The sequence below is a fragment of the Taudactylus pleione genome, unplaced genomic scaffold, assembly GCF_031769625.1.
Source record: "Taudactylus pleione unplaced genomic scaffold, aTauple2 ptg000086l, whole genome shotgun sequence".
Lineage (NCBI taxonomy): Eukaryota > Metazoa > Chordata > Amphibia > Anura > Myobatrachidae > Taudactylus > Taudactylus pleione.
This window is the reverse complement of record NW_028284488.1, coordinates 14,660,203-14,678,915: the sequence shown is the minus strand read 5'-3', so window position 1 is coordinate 14,678,915 and position 18,713 is coordinate 14,660,203. Positions and strand designations below refer to the sequence as shown.

Here is an 18,713-nt window from a genome sequence, read left to right as displayed (position 1 = left end):
ATCTAAAAATAGTGCCTATCTACATGAACAGTACAAAGTCATTGATGTAATTAAATAAGTATTAAATTAGACTTTGAATGGTCTTCTATGCCAGTTGGTCCCGGGGCTCTTCATGATTCCCATTCCCCCTGGAAAACACAAATGGACTTGAAGATTTATACATAATAAATGAGCAATACACAACTAATGCTTTTTCAGATGTTCTGTGACTTGCAGCCTCTAACGTTTACATGGTCACAGAACTCCTAGGTGGCTCCAAGTGACCTTATATTTTATACGCATCAGAGTTGGAAGTTCAGAGTGTTTGCCTGTAGGCAGGGGCGTTTCTAGAGAGGAGGGGGCCCGTGTGCAGTCTCCGACATGGGCCCACTCCTCTCCGCCTGGCGACCGGCAGCGCACTGAGCTGTGCGCGACCAGCGCCGGAGATATAGACTCTGGGCACTAGAGTGTGCCCAGAGTCTATAGTGTATGCACAGGTCACCGGGAAAATGGCCGCAGCGGCCATTTTCCCTGTACTATAGCGCCGGACCCCCACGCTGACGTGGGACTCCGGAGAGGTAAGAATATTATGAGTGCAGGGTGTGTGGTGCGGACCCCCCTGGACCCAGGGGCCCGTGTTCCCTGCACCCATTATAGATACGCCCCTGTCTGTAAGTAAATGAATGTGCATGAGAAGACTCCCCAGTGTTCAGTGATAGCTAAGAGTTAAGGGGTTGAATAGCTAACAGCCTTGTGACTTTATTGCACTATAATTATTAGTATCCTGTATGCAGGGGCGTGTTAACGTCTGAGTGGGGTCACGTACAGCGGGCCCCCTCCTCTGGGCAGCGGGCCACCCAAATTTTGTAAAAGTTACCGCAAGTGAGTCCCCCCTCCTCCACAGCACCATCTACCCAGTGATATTTGGGAAGATGGTGCAAGTGCGTAAGAAAGCAAAGGCTCTGGCATGGTGCCTGAGTCTTTGCTTTCACTAGGTAGTGACAACCTTCTGAAGATGTCACTGGAAAGATGGCACTGCGGAGGAGGAGGATCCACCTTGCCGGCACAAGGTAAGTATACTCTGGGTGCATTATTATAATGCCTGTATGTTAACTGTGTTAATTATGTAAAATTGTGCAATATTGAGCCTCATTTAGAGCATACTTGCCTACTCACCCGATTTGGCCGGGAGCCTCCCGAAAATCGGTTAATGCTCCCGGACCACAGAAAAAGCAGGCAAGTCTTCGGGCCGGCCGCCGACCCCACCCCCCTCGCAACTCCTATATAAACCCCTGCAGAGGGGGGGCCCGATGACATGATTCACGTTGAATTGTTGTCATCATGACCCGGCCCCCTGCTTCACAATGCCGATAATTTTGGCATTGTGTAGCGGGGTTGGGGCCAAAATGATGTGATCGCGTGGTCACACCCCCCGCTCCGCCTCTAATGCAGGGTAATATCCCCAGCTGTGCACCCTATTCTGCGCCACGCCCCCTGCTATGCCAGAGGGGGCAGCCACAATGTCGGCAAGCATGATTTAGAGTTACTGTAGGAGTAAATCTAGCTAAAGGGTGCAAATTTACACCTGGACAAATTATATTAGAATGCAAAGGGTGCAAATGCATTTTTTTTCACATGCACATAAACTGCCTGCTTTTACACATAGCTCACAATTACCGGGCAGCTTTATTTTACGCTGTGATTTAGAGTTCAGCTGTGATCAGGGGCAGATTGGAACATAGGCTTCCCCGGGAAGATTCCCGGTGCACCAACGCGCCTGTGAATACCATCTGGAGACATTGTCTGCCCAGGGAAGATTAATTTCCTCAGAGGTTCCTCACTGCAGAGAAACCACCATATAAGTAAGGTGCATTTATTAAGTGCACACAGAAAAACAGGAAAGATTGTTTTTTTGTTTTTTTTTGTTTTTAAGGGGGTTCCAAAGGGACTTTTCACCATGACCTCTACTTTGTCTGTAACCGACCCTGCGAGCAGTGACGCACTTGCAAGACATGCATCCCGCCATCATCTTTCCCAGCAAGCAGAGTAGCCCGCTGAGGATCTCTTAACATTGTGAGGTGAAACCGTCTTTGTCTTGTGATACAGAGCTCCCCCTGCAAGGGAAGAGTGAGGTTGGGAGGCCCCTCTCACCCGATGTTCTTATTATAGGACATTTCTGATACTTCAGTGCGGTTGCAACACGGGGACTGCAGAGCAGCCCAACTCAGCCAGAGGCTAGCCCAATAACACTAACTGTACCTCCAAATGCTGCTTCCTATTGCCGGGAGTCTGCGGAAACAGTAAGCTCACCGGGGATCAGCTGGGTGTATATCACTGCCGCCACCAGGACAGAGCATTCAGCCGCATCTCTACAGGATTCCCTGCTTTCTTTGCTTTCTGAACAGTAGGGAAACCTAGGCGCACTACAACAGACGACACTGGCTACAGCAGACAAAGTTCTGTGTGGGGACGAATAAAGTCAAGTGAGAGCCACTGGTGGACTCCAGGAAAGTGCTGAAGCCTCCACTACACATCAAATTGGGCATTATGAAATAATTTGGAATAGATAAGGATTCAGCAGCCTTCTAGACATCTTCCCTAAGCTGTCTGAGGCAAAGGTCAAAGCCAGTGTTTTTGTGGGACCACAGATTAAGATGATCCTGTAGTGCAAAGAATTTCCATAAATGCTCGCTCAGAAGGAGGAAGCTGCTTAGACCAACTTTATCACAGTGGTTTGGGGCTTCCTGGGAAATCACATGGCTGAAAACTAAGTTGAGTTGGTTGAGACTTTGGTGAAGACCTTCGGCACAATGGGTGCAGGATGTCCCTCAAAGTCCATATTCTTGATGTTCATCTTGAGAAATTCAAAGAAAAACATGGGAGCGTACTCTGAGGAGCAAAGCGAGCGCTTCTACCGTGATATAACTGGAGTTTGAATGCCGCTACAAAGGATAGTATAACAAGAATATGATGGGAGACTACATCTGGGGGCTGATTTGTGAAAGTAATGTACTGTTTAATTGTAAATCTGAAAAAGCTAAAAGTGTACAAAAAAATGCAAATTTGCAATTTTCTTATATGAAATAGGTACATATTTTTAAAGTATAAAATGTACTGGTCACAAAAGCAAAGTTTGAGGGAAATAAATACTGTTACAGCATTTACTACCTAAGGACAAAAAAATTGTTACATAGGGCTCTATTTACTACAATCCGCATTTAAAATGCGATTGTAGTGTGATGTTACCAACTGAATTCGCATTGCAAATTCAGGCAATATCACAGGGATTTATTAAAAATCTCTTGCAGGGAGAGAGCTTGCAGTAAAGCTCTGGGCCTGATTCAGAGCCGGACGCTCTGACCAGAGCGCTCGCTCTGAATCAGGGCTCTCCTACGTAAAAATGGAGCGGCCTCCTGGCCGCTCGCATAACTGTGGGTGACCCACAGCTTATGCGATCGGCCAAAAAGATAGTCGCGATGGTCAAGACCCAGGGGTGCTTTTGGCTCTATCAGAGCCAAAAGCACTCCCACTGACATCACTAGTGATGTCAGTGGGGCCGGCTCCAGACGGAAGGCGTTCCCATGGGAACGCCTCCGTCTGGGCAGCAACGCCCCCGGCACGCCCACCAAAGGGGGCATGCTGTCAGTCACCATCGACAGCACGCCCCCTTTGGTGGTCGCTATGCGGGTCTCGCGCACGTGCACGACAGAGCTCCCTCCGTCGTGCGCATGCGCATTAGGGCACCATCGACACGCTTGCGAGCGCTCAGCGGGTCTGAATTAGGCCCTCTGTCCCTGTGAACCCCCTCTGCAGCCTTATCACTGTATTTTTCAGAAAAAATACAGTGACGAGGTGCCGCGCATGCGCCGACTGGCCGTTGCTACCCCCACCTCCAGGTGGCGTTATTATTACAGGACTTCCCCCGGTATTGTTTTACAATTTATTTTTAGTAAATATCAGGCAGATTGCATTTCCCATTACAATTATGGGAAATGCGACCTGCTTACTAAAAATATGTGATAATTAGTGCTTGGAGTAGAAGCTTACGAATTCTGCTCCAATTGCCCTTTAGTAAATTTAGGTGATACTAAAATAATGTGAAAAGGGTGTGAAAACACCCTTTGTCACTTTATTTTAGTTAGAAAATGCTAATAAATAGAGCCCTATAGTGTCATCCCTCCGTCGTGCGCATGTGCAGTGGGGCAACATCGACCCGCTTGGAGCGTCCTGCGCTCGTGAGCGGGTCTGAATGACCCCCTGACTCCTCTTTAGCTCAACAACCAATTTAATGATTTTTCAGTTGCTTTATCTGTATTATTCTGTATTATAAAAAAAATAATTTTGTTGATAATTTTGAGACAAATGAGAATGCAGTAATTAATTTGTTATTTTGATGTAGTTAAAAAAATTTTTGAATTTGTTTAACAAGAATTTACTACTTTTAGGTTACTTCAGATGTGATTATTTTAACAGGTTTATATTAGTGATGAGCGGTTCGGATTCTGAGGAATCCGAACCGCTCCGAACAGGTGGAATCCGAGTCCACCCGAACGCAAGTTCGGGTGTTCCCGCCTGACTCGGATTCCACCTCGAGGCCGAACGTCACCCGTCCGGCGTCGGATTCTCGCGAGACCTCGCGAGAGCCGAGTGACGTTCGGCCTCTATAAAAGGCGCGGCGCCTGGCAGTCGGCGCCATTTCACGTGTCACGCGGTTAGTGGTAGTGCGTGCACTGTGCTAGACTGCTAGTGTTAGATTAGACTGGAGACTAGAGTTAGACAGAGTAGGCAGTGTTCTTGCCGCTAGCATTAATTAATATATATAATTATATATTATCAAAAAAATAACCTCTGTGACTTTACTGGGCATAAGCCCATTGTGTGTGCTCCGTGACTGGGCATAATAAGCCCACTGTGTGTACTGTATTATACAAGCTCCATGACAGGGTATAGCCCACTGAGTGTATTATACAAGCTCCGTGACAGGGCATAAGCCCACTGAGTGTATACAAGCTCCGTGACAGGGCATAGCCCACTGAGTGTATTATACAAGCTCCGTGACAGGGCATAAGCCCACTGAGTATTATACAAGCTCCGTGACAGGGCATAAGCCCACTGAGTGTATTATACAAGCTCCGTGACAGGGCATAAGCCCACTGAGTGTATACAAGCTCCGTGACAGGGCATAGCCCACTGAGTGTATTATACAAGCTCCGTGACATGGCATAAGCCCACTGAGTGTATTATACAAGCTCCGTGACAGGGCATAAGCCCACTGAGTGTATTATACAAGCTCCGTGACTGGGCTTAGCCCACTGAGTGTATACAAGCTCCGTGACAGGGCATAGCCCACTGAGTGTATTATACAAGCTCCATGACAGGGCATAAGCCCACTGAGTATTATACAAGCTCCATGACAGGGCATAAGCCCACTGAGTGTATTATACAAGCTCCGTGACTGGGCTTAGCCCACTGAGTGTATACAAGCTCCGTGACAGGGCATAGCCCACTGAGTGTATTATACAAGCTCCGTGACAGGGCATAAGCCCACTGAGTGTATACAAGCTCCGTGACAGGGCATAGCCCACTGAGTGTATTATACAAGCTCCGTGACAGGGCATAAGCCCACTGAGTGTATACAAGCTCGTGACAGGGCATAGCCCACTGAGTGTATTATACAAGCTCCGTTACAGGGCATAGCCCACTGAGTGTGTTATACAAGCTCCGTGACAGGGCATAGCCCACTGAGTGTATTATACAAGCTCCGTGACAGGGCATAAGCCATACTTGCCTACTTTTGAAAACTAGTTTCAGGGAGATTGCAGGTGGTAGCGCGGCACGCCACTGAGGGGGCGTGTCATGTCCTGCCCCAGGGGGGCGTGTCTAGCTTCACCTATGGGTGGGTCTAGTCATTTAGGGGCATGTTCTGCAGTGGCATTTGAAAACTTTAGTAATAACAGCAGCATTTTAGCAGGAGGCTCCTGAAAGTACAGCTGCCTGTTCAAAAAAATATATAAATCAAATATTAACTTAACCATTAAATGTCCTTAGACAATAGTTGGCAATGATTAGGGGCAGCTGTATTAGTCAGAGCTCTGTTATATATCTAGTGACCAGACACAGGCATTAACTGCACTCTGAAAGGGCACTCACTGACAGCTATCCATTTATTGGCTGTCAGTGAGTGCCCTTTCAAAGTGCAGTTAATATTGCCTGTGACACTCAGCCCCCACACTCATCACCCAGCCCCCATCAGGGTATACATATAGCGCAGATGACAGAGGTCTCATTGGCCCCTTATAATTAGATTGGAGGCCACACACCTGTCTGTGCACACACAGTGCAGCGCTGCTGATCAGTGAGTGCAGCGCTGCCGGCTCCGCTCCGCTCTGCTCTGCCTCTGCCCGCCGCCACCGCACCTCCCAGCCACAAGCACACTTCGTGCACAGCTTCCTGACTAGCCAGCCACCGCTACCCAGAACCCCGCGGTGGCCGGCCCTTAAGTATCATGGCGTCACGGGTCGTGACTTCATGACGTCCCCTCCGTAAACTCCGCCCCCCGGCAGTCCGGTTTGCACATGCGCAGTAAAGGAGGGTTAGAAATAATCGGGAGATTCGGTAATGTTTGCAGGGGAGCGGGAGGGTTAATTAAAAAACGGGAGACTCCCGCTAAAATCGGGAGGGTAGGTAACACTGGCATAAGCCCACTGAGTGTATACAAGCTCCGTGACAGGGCATAGCCCACTGAGTGTATTATACAAGCTCCGTGACAGGGCATAAGCCCACTGAGTGTATACAAGCTCCGTGACAGGGCATAGCCCACTGAGTGTATTATACAAGCTCAGTGACAAGGCATAGCCCACTGAGTGTATTATACAAGCTCCGTGACAGGGCATAGCCCACTGAGTATTATACAAGCTCCGTGACAGGGCATAGCCCACTGTGTATTATACAAGCTCCGTGACAGGGCATAAGCCCACTGAGTATTATACAAGCTCCGTGACAGGGCATAGCCCACTGTGGCTATTATACAAGCTCCGTGACAGGGCATAAGCCCACTGTGTGCATTATACAAGCTCCGTGACAGGGCATAGCCCACTGAGTGTATTATACAAGCTCCGTGACAGGGCATAAGCCCACTGAGTGTATTATACAAGCTCCGTGACAGGGCATAAGCCCATCGAGTGTATTATACAAGCTCCGTGACAGGGCATAAGCCCACTGAGTGTATTATACAAGCTCCGTGAAAGGGCATAAGCCCACTGTGTGTATTATACAAGCTCCGTGACAGGGCATAAGCCCACTGAGTGTATACAAGCTCCGTGACAGGGCATAGCCCACTGAGTGTATTATACAAGCTCCGTGACAAGGCATAAGCCCACTGAGTGTATACAAGCTCCGTGACAGGGCATAGCCCACTGAGTGTATTAAGCTCCATGACAGGGCATAAGCCCACTGAGTATTATACAAGCTCCATGACAGGGCATAAGCCCACTGTGTCTATTATACAAGCTCCGTGACAGGGCATAAGCCCACTGAGTGTATTATACAAGCTCCGTGACAGGGCATAAGCCCACTGAGTGTATTATACAAGCTCCGTGACAGGGCATAGCCCACTGTGTCTATTATACAAGCTCCGTGACAGGGCATAAGCCCACTGTGTGTATTATACAAGCTCCGTGACAGGGCATAGCCCACTGAGTGTATTATACAAGCTCCGTGACAGGGTATAAGCCCACTGAGTATTATACAAGCTCCGTGACAGGGCATAGCCCACTGAGTGTATTATACAAGCTCCGTGACAGGGCATAGCCCACTGTGTATTATACAAGCTCCGTGAAAGGGCATAGGGCCTGATTCAGAGCTGAACGCTCTGACCAGAGCGCTCGCTCTGAATCAGGGCCCTCCTACCTTTTTTTGGAGCGTCCTCATGAACGCTTGCATAGCTGTGGGTTACCACCCACAGCTATAGCGAGCGTCCATGATGATGGTCCGATGGTCTTGACCATCGCGACCATCGGGCTTGCGACGGAGACCCTGCGGTAGGGTCTCACTGCTGCAAGCCCTGGAGTGATTTTGGCTCTATCAGAGCCAAAATCACTCCCACTGACATCACTAGTGATGTCAGTGGGGCCGGCTTCAGACGGTAGGCGTTCCCATTGGAATGCCTCCGTCTGGCAGGCACGCCCACCAAAGGGGGCGTGCTGTCAATCAACATCGACAGCACGCCCCCTTTGGTGCGAGACCCAGAGCGACAGCTTGGTTGTCGCAGTCCGGGTCTCGCGCATGCGCACGACGGAGCTCCCTCCGTCGTGCGCATGCGCAGTGGGGCAACATCGACCCATTTGCGAGCGTCCTTTGCTCGCGAATGGGTCTGAATGACCCCCATAGCCCACTGTGTGTATACAAGCTCCGTGACTCCAGTTCATAGTGATTAATTAATATGGATCACGAGAATGAACCGAGAGGAGAGCAGAAACAACATGTAAATGCTAGCATTGCAGCTGCTGGAAGTCCATCACTTTCACCTAAAGCTGATGCTCAAGGGCGTAGAGGCTTTAAAAACTTAGGGAACCTGAAATCAAAAAATTTCGATTTCACAGGGGTAAAGACAAAAAAAAAATTTCTAAAGACTACTACTATTGCAGAAAAACAGAAAATTGGCAACATACCATTCTCCACACGTAGCGGCAAGGAAAGACTCAGGCTTTGCCCTTTATTTCTGAGTGGTGGTTCTGCAACTGTCAGTGAGGCATCTTGTGCCTCTCATGATGATAAAAGACCTTTTCAATCAGACTACAGAAGTGTGAAAAAAATTAAAACCAATAAGGCAGTAGAACAAACTGTGTTTTTTGAAACACAAATGTCAGAAATCCCTGAGGAGAGTCTAAGTGGGTCCACGAGTGGCATTGCTATGTGTAAGCCTGACCTTTCAGAGAAGCCGCCCTCCACAGTTTCTTTTCCATCTGTAGTTGTGGGGATGAGCAGTATTGCCGAGGACATAGAAATTGAGGATGCCACCGTGAAATTGCAAGAGGATGAGAGGGATATATGTGCAGCTGACGCTGGCACTAATGAGGATGTTGAGGATGAGGATATTATTTGTATAGGTCAGGCACCAGTGGAAGCAGCTCTTGGCCAAGATAAGAAGGCCATTGCCATGCCTGGGCATAGAACCAACAAATCCACATCTTTTGTGTGGAATTACTTTTACCCAAACCCTGACAACGTTTGTTAAGCCATTTGTAGCCTCTGTGAGACCACAGTTAGTAGAGGTAGGGACGTTAAGCATCTAGGAACCTCTACGCTATTACGTCATCTGCAGCGAGCTCATGATAGGTGTTTGATAACAGAAACTACTGCAAAAAAAATAACAACAAGCAGTCCAGCATGAGCTAGTTGCCTTCTCTCTACTAAATCCCAGCACCTGCAATCTCCGCCCACAACACCTTCCTCCTCAATATCCTCAGGAATGATCAGTGGTAGTACAACATCCAATTTGTTAATGCTAAGTCACGGTGACTCCTCCAATTTTCAGGACACCTCAGAAGAAACTGAATCTTTGAGCGCTAGGCCTGCTGCTGCTGGTGTATCTTCATCCCAGAAGTGGACCAAGAAGACTACTAGTAGTATACCAAAAAAACAATTGACTGTTAAAGAATCTCTTGCAAGGGGAAGCAAGTATGACAGCTCTCACCCTGTCGCACAGCGGATCACTGACGCCATGACAGCTATGCTAATATTAGATCTGCGTCCAATATCCGCAATTAATGCAGTGGGATTTACACTAATTGAGGTTATGTGTCCCCGGTACCAAATTCCATCTCGGTTTCATTTTACCCGAAAAGCTATTCCTCGGCTGCACCAGGACGTTAAACAAAACCTAATTATTGGCCTGCAAAATGCTATTGTACCCACTGTCCACTTAACCACAGATATGTGAACAAGCGGTAGTGGACAAACTAAAGATTACATGACTGTGACGGCTCACTTGGTGGGTGAATCTCCTTCAGCAGCAGCAGTATCTCACAAACAACACCAGCTCATTCAGAGGCAGGCAACTCTGTGCATCACCGGATTCAATAAGAGGCATACCGCTGACAACCTCTTAGAAAAACTAAGAGATGTCATAGAAACATGGCTTACCCCACTTGGACTCTCCTCAGGATTTGTGATTTCTGACAATGCTACAAATATAGTGAAAGCATTACAGCGGGGTGAATTCCAACACATCCCCTGTTTTGCTCACACAATAAACTTAGTGGTGCAGGGTTTTTTAAAAAACGACAGGGGCGTGCAGGAGATGCTGTCTGTGGTCCGAAAAATTTCGGGACATTTTCGGTATTCAGCAACAGCGTGCAGGAGATTGCAGCACCTGCAAGAGCAGTTTAATTTTGCCCTGCCATCAACTGAAGCAAGAAGTGGTAACGAGGTGGAATATGCTTCAGCGGATGGAGGAGCAGCAAAAAGCCATCCATAGCTATACGACAAGCCATGACATTGGGAGAGGAGGGGGAATGTACCTTACCCCAGCACAGTGGAGAGTACTTTCTGTCTTGTGCAAGGTGCTCAAACCATTTGAAGTTGCCACTTAGGAAGTGAGTGCTGACACTGCTAGCTTGAGTAAGGTGATTCCCCTGATTTCGCTTTTGGAAAAGCAGCTGGAGAAATTGAAGGATGAGATTAAACAAAGTGATTCCACAAAGTATGCTGGACTGATAGATCAAGTCCTTTGTTCGCTTCGCCAGGATCCACGGGTGGCCAAGATCTTGAAATCTGATCATTATATTTTAGCCACCATTCTTGATCCTAGGTTCAAGTCATATGCTGTGTCTTTCTTTACAACTGACCCAGATCTTAAAAGAACCAAAGCGCTCCTGGTGAGCAAGTTGGCAGCTGAAGTGACACATGGCACTACGATGACGTCTCCTCCTTCGGTTTCTCCAGCAGCAGCCAGAAAAAAATGCACATTTTCCAAAAGACCCAGTGGTGATGCAGATAAGTCAAGTCAACATTTTGACATATGGTCGGGTCTAAAAGATTTGCCCAACACCAGTGACACCTCTACCGTAACTCCATCTAATACGATTACCATCCAAAGAATGGTGGAGGATTATTTTCAGGACACCATACACGTAGACATGTCACAGAGTCCCTTTGAATATTGGAAGAAAAAAAAGGCAATTTGGAGACCCTTGTATAAACTGGCTTTGCATTACTTAAGCTGCCCACCCTCCAGTGTGTACTCGGAGAGAGTTTTCAGTACAGCCGGGAACCTTGTGAGCGAACGACGAAGGAGGCTACTTCCACAAAATGTAGAAAAAATTATGTTCATTAAAATGAACTGGAAATTTCACGAGGAAAACCTTTCCCGCCAATCACGTCACAGTACAGATACTTCTGTAATGGTGGATTCCAGCGGGGATGAACTGATATTGTGTGAGGAATCGGATGATGTACACACTGATGAGGGTGAGAATGGCAATGATGGTGACATCATGCCACTGTAGACCTGTTGCCTTTAGTAGATTGGAAGATTTTTTTGTGGGGGCCCAAACAAACCAAGCACTTCAGCCACATAGTGGCAGTACCTGTCGCTGAAATGCTTCGTTTGTTAAAGTGTGCATGTCCTTTTTAAGATCCAACATAAAGGGTGGGTGGGAGGGCCCAAGGACAATTCCATCTAGCACTACCTTTCATTTCTGCCACTGCTGTGTGGCATAGTTTCATAGATGTGCTTTAAACTGTGGTGTCAGTGCCACTGCGCCGCTGCTCTGACGCTTGGTAACCAGTCAGCTCACTGCAACCCTTAGCCAATAATGGTGAAAACAATAATTTAAGCTGTGAGGTGGTCTAAATTGACTGTAAATGACTGGAAATTAATGTTATTGAGGTAAATAACACTCTAGGAACAAAAAAAAGCCCAATTTATGTCATTTTAGATTTTTTTGCCAATTTTGGCAAAAAATCCAAATCCAAATCCAGTCACCGCAGTTTGGCAAATCCAAATCCAAAGCCGGACGACGAATTAGAACCAAATCCAAATCCGGCAAAAATGGTCCTGCGAACATCCCTAGTTTATATATTACCTGTGTCTAGAGTTGAATTCAATATAAATAAAGGGAATTTCCTTAGAGAGGCCTGGGTTTGTATAAAATAGGGAGGTAACTAAAATTGCAGTGATGGCATGCTACCTATAAAGTAATGTATGCCTGTAAGAGATTTGTGATGCTAAATAGACATATAGATAGATAGATAGATTTTCACTGCCATCGGCTTTAAATGATTAGGTCTGCTGGAACATACACCTGTCAGCAAGAGATGAGTGAAATGATCAACTGCTCTGCAAAGTCATTTACCAATTACATTTTGCTTGTTTGAAACCCCAACTGTGCCACACAGCAAAATGATTTGCTCTATTCATAGACTATGGGTTCTGAAATATAGGAGCTTACAGATACATTGTGGAATAGTGAGTAAATGTAACTGGAAGCTTGTATGATCACTGGAACTTTGCAGAACTGTGAACTGCTAGTCTGTACACAATTTCCTTGATTCTACTCAATGCGCCTGTCACCCTAACAAAGACATTTCTAACATAGTTGTCAATATTTTAAAATTACTTTAAGGGACTTGTGCAGTTTTCTATAAGCCCATCACACGTAGTACTGTCTTGATCGTTGGTGCACTACAAGACCTGTCTTGACCTGTTGTAATTTAGCTTCAAATTTTTGAATACTCTTCCTAAATAAAATATACTCATAAAGCTCAAAGAATATTAGATCCATCGATGTTGGCAAATACTGTAAAATAGGTACACTTTCAGGGGCGAACATTTTTTAAAATCTAGATGTAGCCCATTAAATTAAGGGCAATTGTCTACTTTGTTCTAAAGAAAAGGAACATGACCCTCGGCGGACAGGATATTTTGGCTTCTATTTTTTCCTTTGTATCAGATGAGAGTTCAGTATGACTGTATAATAGCAAAGTCTCCTATCTGTTAGGAAAATATGTGCGTCTCCAGATCTTTGTGTTTTCAGCTGACATCAAAGTCATAATAAGTAAATACAAAATGAAACGAGTAATCAAATATGTTCTCGTCTTAACAATGTACGTTTTATTATTGTGCCTTGTTTGTATCATTATATCTGGCAGAATATAAAAGACAATGTCTTATGGCACAACAATAATAGCATTGTAGGTTTTCCAGAGCTCTGGAGCAAATAGTAGCTTTCATGCAGGCCCAATAACAGCCATTCATCACTGCATATATTTTGGTTTGTAAATGAACTAATATGTTTCCTCTGTACTTATCATGAGGAAGTAACGTTACACCTTAAAAGACACAGTAGTGTAAACTTATTACAATGGCTAGTTGTTTGGCTGCACTATCAGTCTAAACAGCGGAAAGGAACTGGAGTCAGGAAACGCAGATATGTCCAGGTGTCACATGTAAAGCCCAATCTTGTTTTTTGTTCAGGTATTTCTTAAAATAGACTTACAATTATCTCCAGTAAACCAACAAGTTGTCCATTTAAAGGAATGTTATAGCCAATGTACAAAATGCTGTGCACAACAAGCAATGTTCCGCTGACCTACATTATACTGCACTTATTCATATTGCATTGAAAACACTTTGAGTTGCATTATGACGTCAGTATATAGGGGCATATTTATTAACGAGTGATATTCTTGTTATCACTCGTTACTCCAACCAATCAGCTCCTAATTGTTATGTGTATGAAAAATGACATGAGCTGATTGGTTGGAGCACCATTTAAGATGAGTGTTGAGTGATAACAAGAATATCACTCGTTATTAAATATGCCCCAGAGTTCCTCCCCACTAGCCGGAATCACCAGGGTTTTTTCCCTGGGAAGACCAATCACAAGCCTCAATGCGTTGCCCGATAAAGAAAAAGGAGCTATATAGGAGCGAGGTCAGTAACACACACTATAAATGGGAAACATTAGAGGACTTCAGATGTAAATATGCGGCATGTGGTGTTTCACAGCTGAAATTCTTGTGTGACAGGAACTGATTATTTAGTTGCAGAATAACCTATTGGGCATCTATTCCTATTAGGATATCTTGCGCTGACCACTGCCTTCATTATATAGTACACAACATAATGCCCTGCGCAGCTATTTTAGTGGACCTGTATACAGTGAATCCAGAATATTAAAATAATAAAAATATATTTTGCAACCTTGGTTATATATATTACACAATATATATAAAAAACCTAAGAAAACATTAAAAATAAATGTGATAATGTATGTTTAATACAGTTATATAATATATTATCTCAATTTCTCTACATATGTACTGTATTCACTGGTGCAAACTCTGAATGTCAAGCTGAGCCATTCATTAACAATAAGGAAAACCTCTCCTGTAGCTATTTATCCATTATTATAAGGAGCTGGGGAATGAATTTCTGGAAGAATTGTGATAGCCGAGTATTGTTATCCTTATATTCCTGTTTTCTATTTCAGAGATGAGAAAGAAAAACAATTTATGTGTTAAAATTTGCAGCCACACCTGAACTGAATCATAACTTGGTAACACACGGTATTTATCTTTCTCCAACAGATGCAATCTCCCCTCCACCTTCAACAGTAATTAACCAGACGGAACACTTTGCAAGAATACAGTTTAAACCCAATGTGTTCCAGCAAGCAAAGATCACTCAAAATGGTATTCTGGGAGATTTTGTTATTCGCTATGATGTAAGGAGAGAGCTCAGTGTGGGAGACATCCAGGTACTACCAAAATAAAACAAACTTCTATAGAGGCAATTTATTTAACAGTACAAGGAAGACAAATGTGGTGTGCTTTATAATCAGCCTATCCCGATAAACAAATTAACTTACTGTTGGTTAAGTAAAAGAATATATATCACCGATGTTATTATGCCAGCGTACTAATCAATTTTCTTTATGTGATATGTAATTAATTTCCTGCATGATGTCTATGACATCTGTTTTCATAGGAGACAACATAATAATAATAATTATTGCAGTTTTAAAATACAAATGGCTAAGATTTGGGGAGATGATAAAATATGATAAAATAGATGATAAAAGATGATAAAATAGAACTGGCATTATCTAAAGCTGCTCATATACTATCACTGGTACGTGCATGGCCAAATCTCATGTTGGTTGAACACCCGGCTATGGTAGAGATCCATAGACTGGGTGTCGGTTTACTAGTTATAATATTAAATGACTATTGTATGCAGGGGAGTGGTATATTATGCCGACATGTTTTTATTTCGACATGTTCAGAATGTTGACATTGACATGATGTCGGCATTGCCAGAATGTCTTCATTGTGAATGTCGACAGTCGGTATGTTGACAATTGGATTTAGCATTAAATCTCTCTCTAAGCCTATCCCTAACTCTAATTGCAGCCTGATCCCAACCCTAAAATCATGTGTCAACATTCTGGCTGTTGACATTCACAATGTCGATATTATGTATGTTGACATTCTGTACATGTCGGCATTGCTGATATTCTGAATGTCTACATGATGGGGTTAATGTAATAGGCTGCGCCTTTGAGACATTGGCGAATCCCGTGCGAGCCTGCACGATGTTATAAAGTAGCAGTCTTTTAATAGGCTAAATCAACCTGGGTTTGCTTATTAAAAGACTGCTACTTTAAAACATCGGGCAGACTCGCATGGGAGTCTCCGATGTCTCAAAGTCACAGCCTATTACATTCACCCCTCTCACTCTTGTGTATTTGGGATACCAAATCCTTCCTAACTAGGAGGTCTTTAATATTTGAATATTTGTGGAATCATTTTATTACACTTAGAGCCATATTCAATATGGGAGCGAAAAGTCTGTGCTAAACTTTTCGCTCCACATCAGAGATTTTGCTGGAATAAAGTTTCGGGCGTGTGCCCGCTTTATCCCCATATTCAATTTAAAATCAGCGAAATTGGGACCCGGCGAATTGGGAGCTACGAAAAAAACGTGAATTTTCAGGAATTAATTGAAGGACCCCCCTAAAGATGTCCAGACATGGGGTATAACTATGGGTACCCCTGATTTTGTCTGCAAAAGAAAGTCGAGGTTTTAAATAGCCGCGGCAGGTGTTTTTTCCCGACATTGAAGAAGTGATGCAGAAGAGCACTTAGGTTTTTTTTTTTTAGTTTTTTTAAGTGGTCCCATCAAATTTGGGGTACATGAAAATGGGTACTAGCATATTTTTAAGTCCCTAAAGTAATTTATTTAAAATTCTGCAAAAATGCACCTGCCGCAAATAGCCTATTCTAGAAAACACCTGCCGAATATTTGCAGAATACCCCTGAACCTATTTCTCTATTTTTAAACACTGTTTTCACTTTTTTTTTTTTCACCCCAAATTTTTAATAAATAAAATGTCCCTATTTTTTTTTTTACTTTTTTTGACACAGTTTATTTTTAAATGACATTCCCAGGGGTGCAGGCTATTTTTTTTTAAGCCTGCACCCCTAAACCCCAATTCTGCTCTTTTTTTCGCCATGTAAAACATGGTGAAAACTTATCCCCATTTTTTTTCAAAGACTTTTTGAAACCTGCGAAAAGTCTTTGAAATTGAATACGGGGATAATTGAAACATGCAAAAATGATGTCATCGCCGATGACATCATTTTTCGCAGCCTAATTGAATACCCCCCTTAGAATGTAAGTTATATTTGATATCTGCAAAAGTGTTCACAAATCACCGAGTGACAGTGGAGGAAATCACGCTTTAAGCCAGACTTCCTCCATTTCAAATTCATGCTCTCATTCTACAGTGCTGCCCTGTCCCTCTCCAATCAATCATATTTGAAGAACCTCATCTCCTCCCAGTCCTCAAACCCCCGGCGTCTCTTTGCCACTTTCAACTCCCTCCTCTGCCCTTTCCCTCCACGCCTCCCCTCCTCACTCTCTGCCCTTCCCCTCCACGCCTCCCCTCCTCACTCTTTGCCCTTCCCCTCCATGCCTCCCCACCTCGCTCTCTGCCCTTGACTTTGCAAACTACTTTACATTTAAAATTGACTCCATACATCAGGACATCATATCCCACTAGACCCTCAGCACTCCACCCCCTCCTTTCACAGACCACCCCTCTCCACCCATCTTACCTACTCTGACATCCTTCTCCCCTGTATCTGAAGAGGAAGTCATGGGCCACATTCGGCCTTCCCCCCCCTTCCACCTCTCCCCCTTCCACCTCCCCCCTTAACCCTCTCCCTTCCCGCCTCCTCCACTACCTCTCTTCTTCTGCCTGTTCCTATCTTCTCCCTCTCATCTGGCACAGTCCATTCTGCATTCAAGCATGCACTTGTCTCCCCATTCTTAAAAAACTTACCCTTGATCCTAACACTCTCTCCAACTATCAACCCATCTCACTCCTCCCTTTTGCTTCCAAACTCCTTGAGCGTTTTGTTTACAACCGCCTTACCACCTTTCTTTCCTCCCACTCCCTCCTTGACTCATTTCAGTCTGGCTTCCATTCTCTCCACTCCACTGAAACTGCCCTCACGAAAGTCAGCAGTGACCTCCATGCTGCCAAATCCAAGGCCCACAGCTCTCTGCTCATTCTCCTTGACCTCTCTGCTGCTTTTGACACTGTGGACCACCCTCTATTCCTGCAAATCCTTCACGCAATTCAAGGTTCTTACACTCACCTACAAACCCATCACCCAATCCTCTCCCATTTATATCTCTGACCTCATCTCCCTTCACACTCCCACTGAAAAAATGCATGCCATCTCTCCTGCCAACTGATTACTTCCTCCCAATCCTGCCTCCAAGATTTTGCTTGTGCTGCTCCCTACCTTTGGAACTCTCTCCCTCTCCCTATCAGACTATCCACCTCTCTACAAGTCTTCAAACGTGCTCTCAAGAACGACTTCTTCATCAAGGCCTATCTGCTCTCATCCTAACCCATTACTACATGCTTTTTCTTCCCTATCTACCCCATCTGTGTCACACCCAGGGCCAGATTAAGGGAGGGCGACAGGGGCGGTCATCCCGGGGGCCCCCACACACAGAGAGGCCCCCATCACTAGCACACACAGGGAGGTTCTGAGTACTTAGAAACCCCTCGAGAGACAAATACCCCACTACAGCGGCCAAAGTGGGAGCGGAGCCAATATGACAAACTCCGCCCCATAGTACCCGGGTATCACGACATTACTGTGTGAGGGGGCGGGGCCTAATGATGTGAGGTGCCCGCCTGCAACCTGCAGCTGTTGCATAAAAATGTAAGTGCATGTGTCCTGTTTTATTGTGTATATATATATATATATATATATATTAGGGGTGAGCGGGTTCGGATTTCTGAAATCCGAACCCCCCCGATCCGAGGCAGATCCGAGTCAGGCTCGACTTTTCCCGCCTGACTCGGATCTGAAATCGAGGCAAAACGTCATCATCCCGCCTTCCGGGTCTCGCGGGTTTTGGATCCTATATAAGTTACCTGCGTCGGCGCCATTTTCTCACTCAGGCTGTGGACAGTGAAGAGGGAGGGTGGGAGTTAGGGCTGGCTGGGCTGTGTAGTGTAGTGTAGTGTAGTGCAGAGTAGTGTTGTGCTGTGCTGTGCTGCTGTTGTCCATAGGGGCTGTGTCCACTACTTCAAAGTCCATAGGGGCTGGCTGTGTTGTGCTGTGCTGCTGTTGTTAATAGGGGCTGTGTCCACTACTTCAAAGTCCATAGGGGCTGGCTGGACTGTGTTGTGCAGTCAGTTCTC

The 18,713-nt window shown here is 45.2% G+C and overlaps 1 protein-coding gene across 1 annotated transcript in view; it reads left to right on the top strand.

Moving 5' to 3' along the window:
- ITIH5 (inter-alpha-trypsin inhibitor heavy chain 5) overlaps positions 1-18,713 on the top strand; it is a 137,929-nt gene that overhangs the window by 57,383 nt on the left and 61,833 nt on the right. Inside the window, exon 6 of the mRNA XM_088468910.1 lies at positions 14,572-14,741. Within this exon, the coding sequence (XP_088325036.1) occupies positions 14,572-14,741 (170 nt within the window). The remainder of the gene's footprint in view (positions 1-14,571; positions 14,742-18,713) is intronic.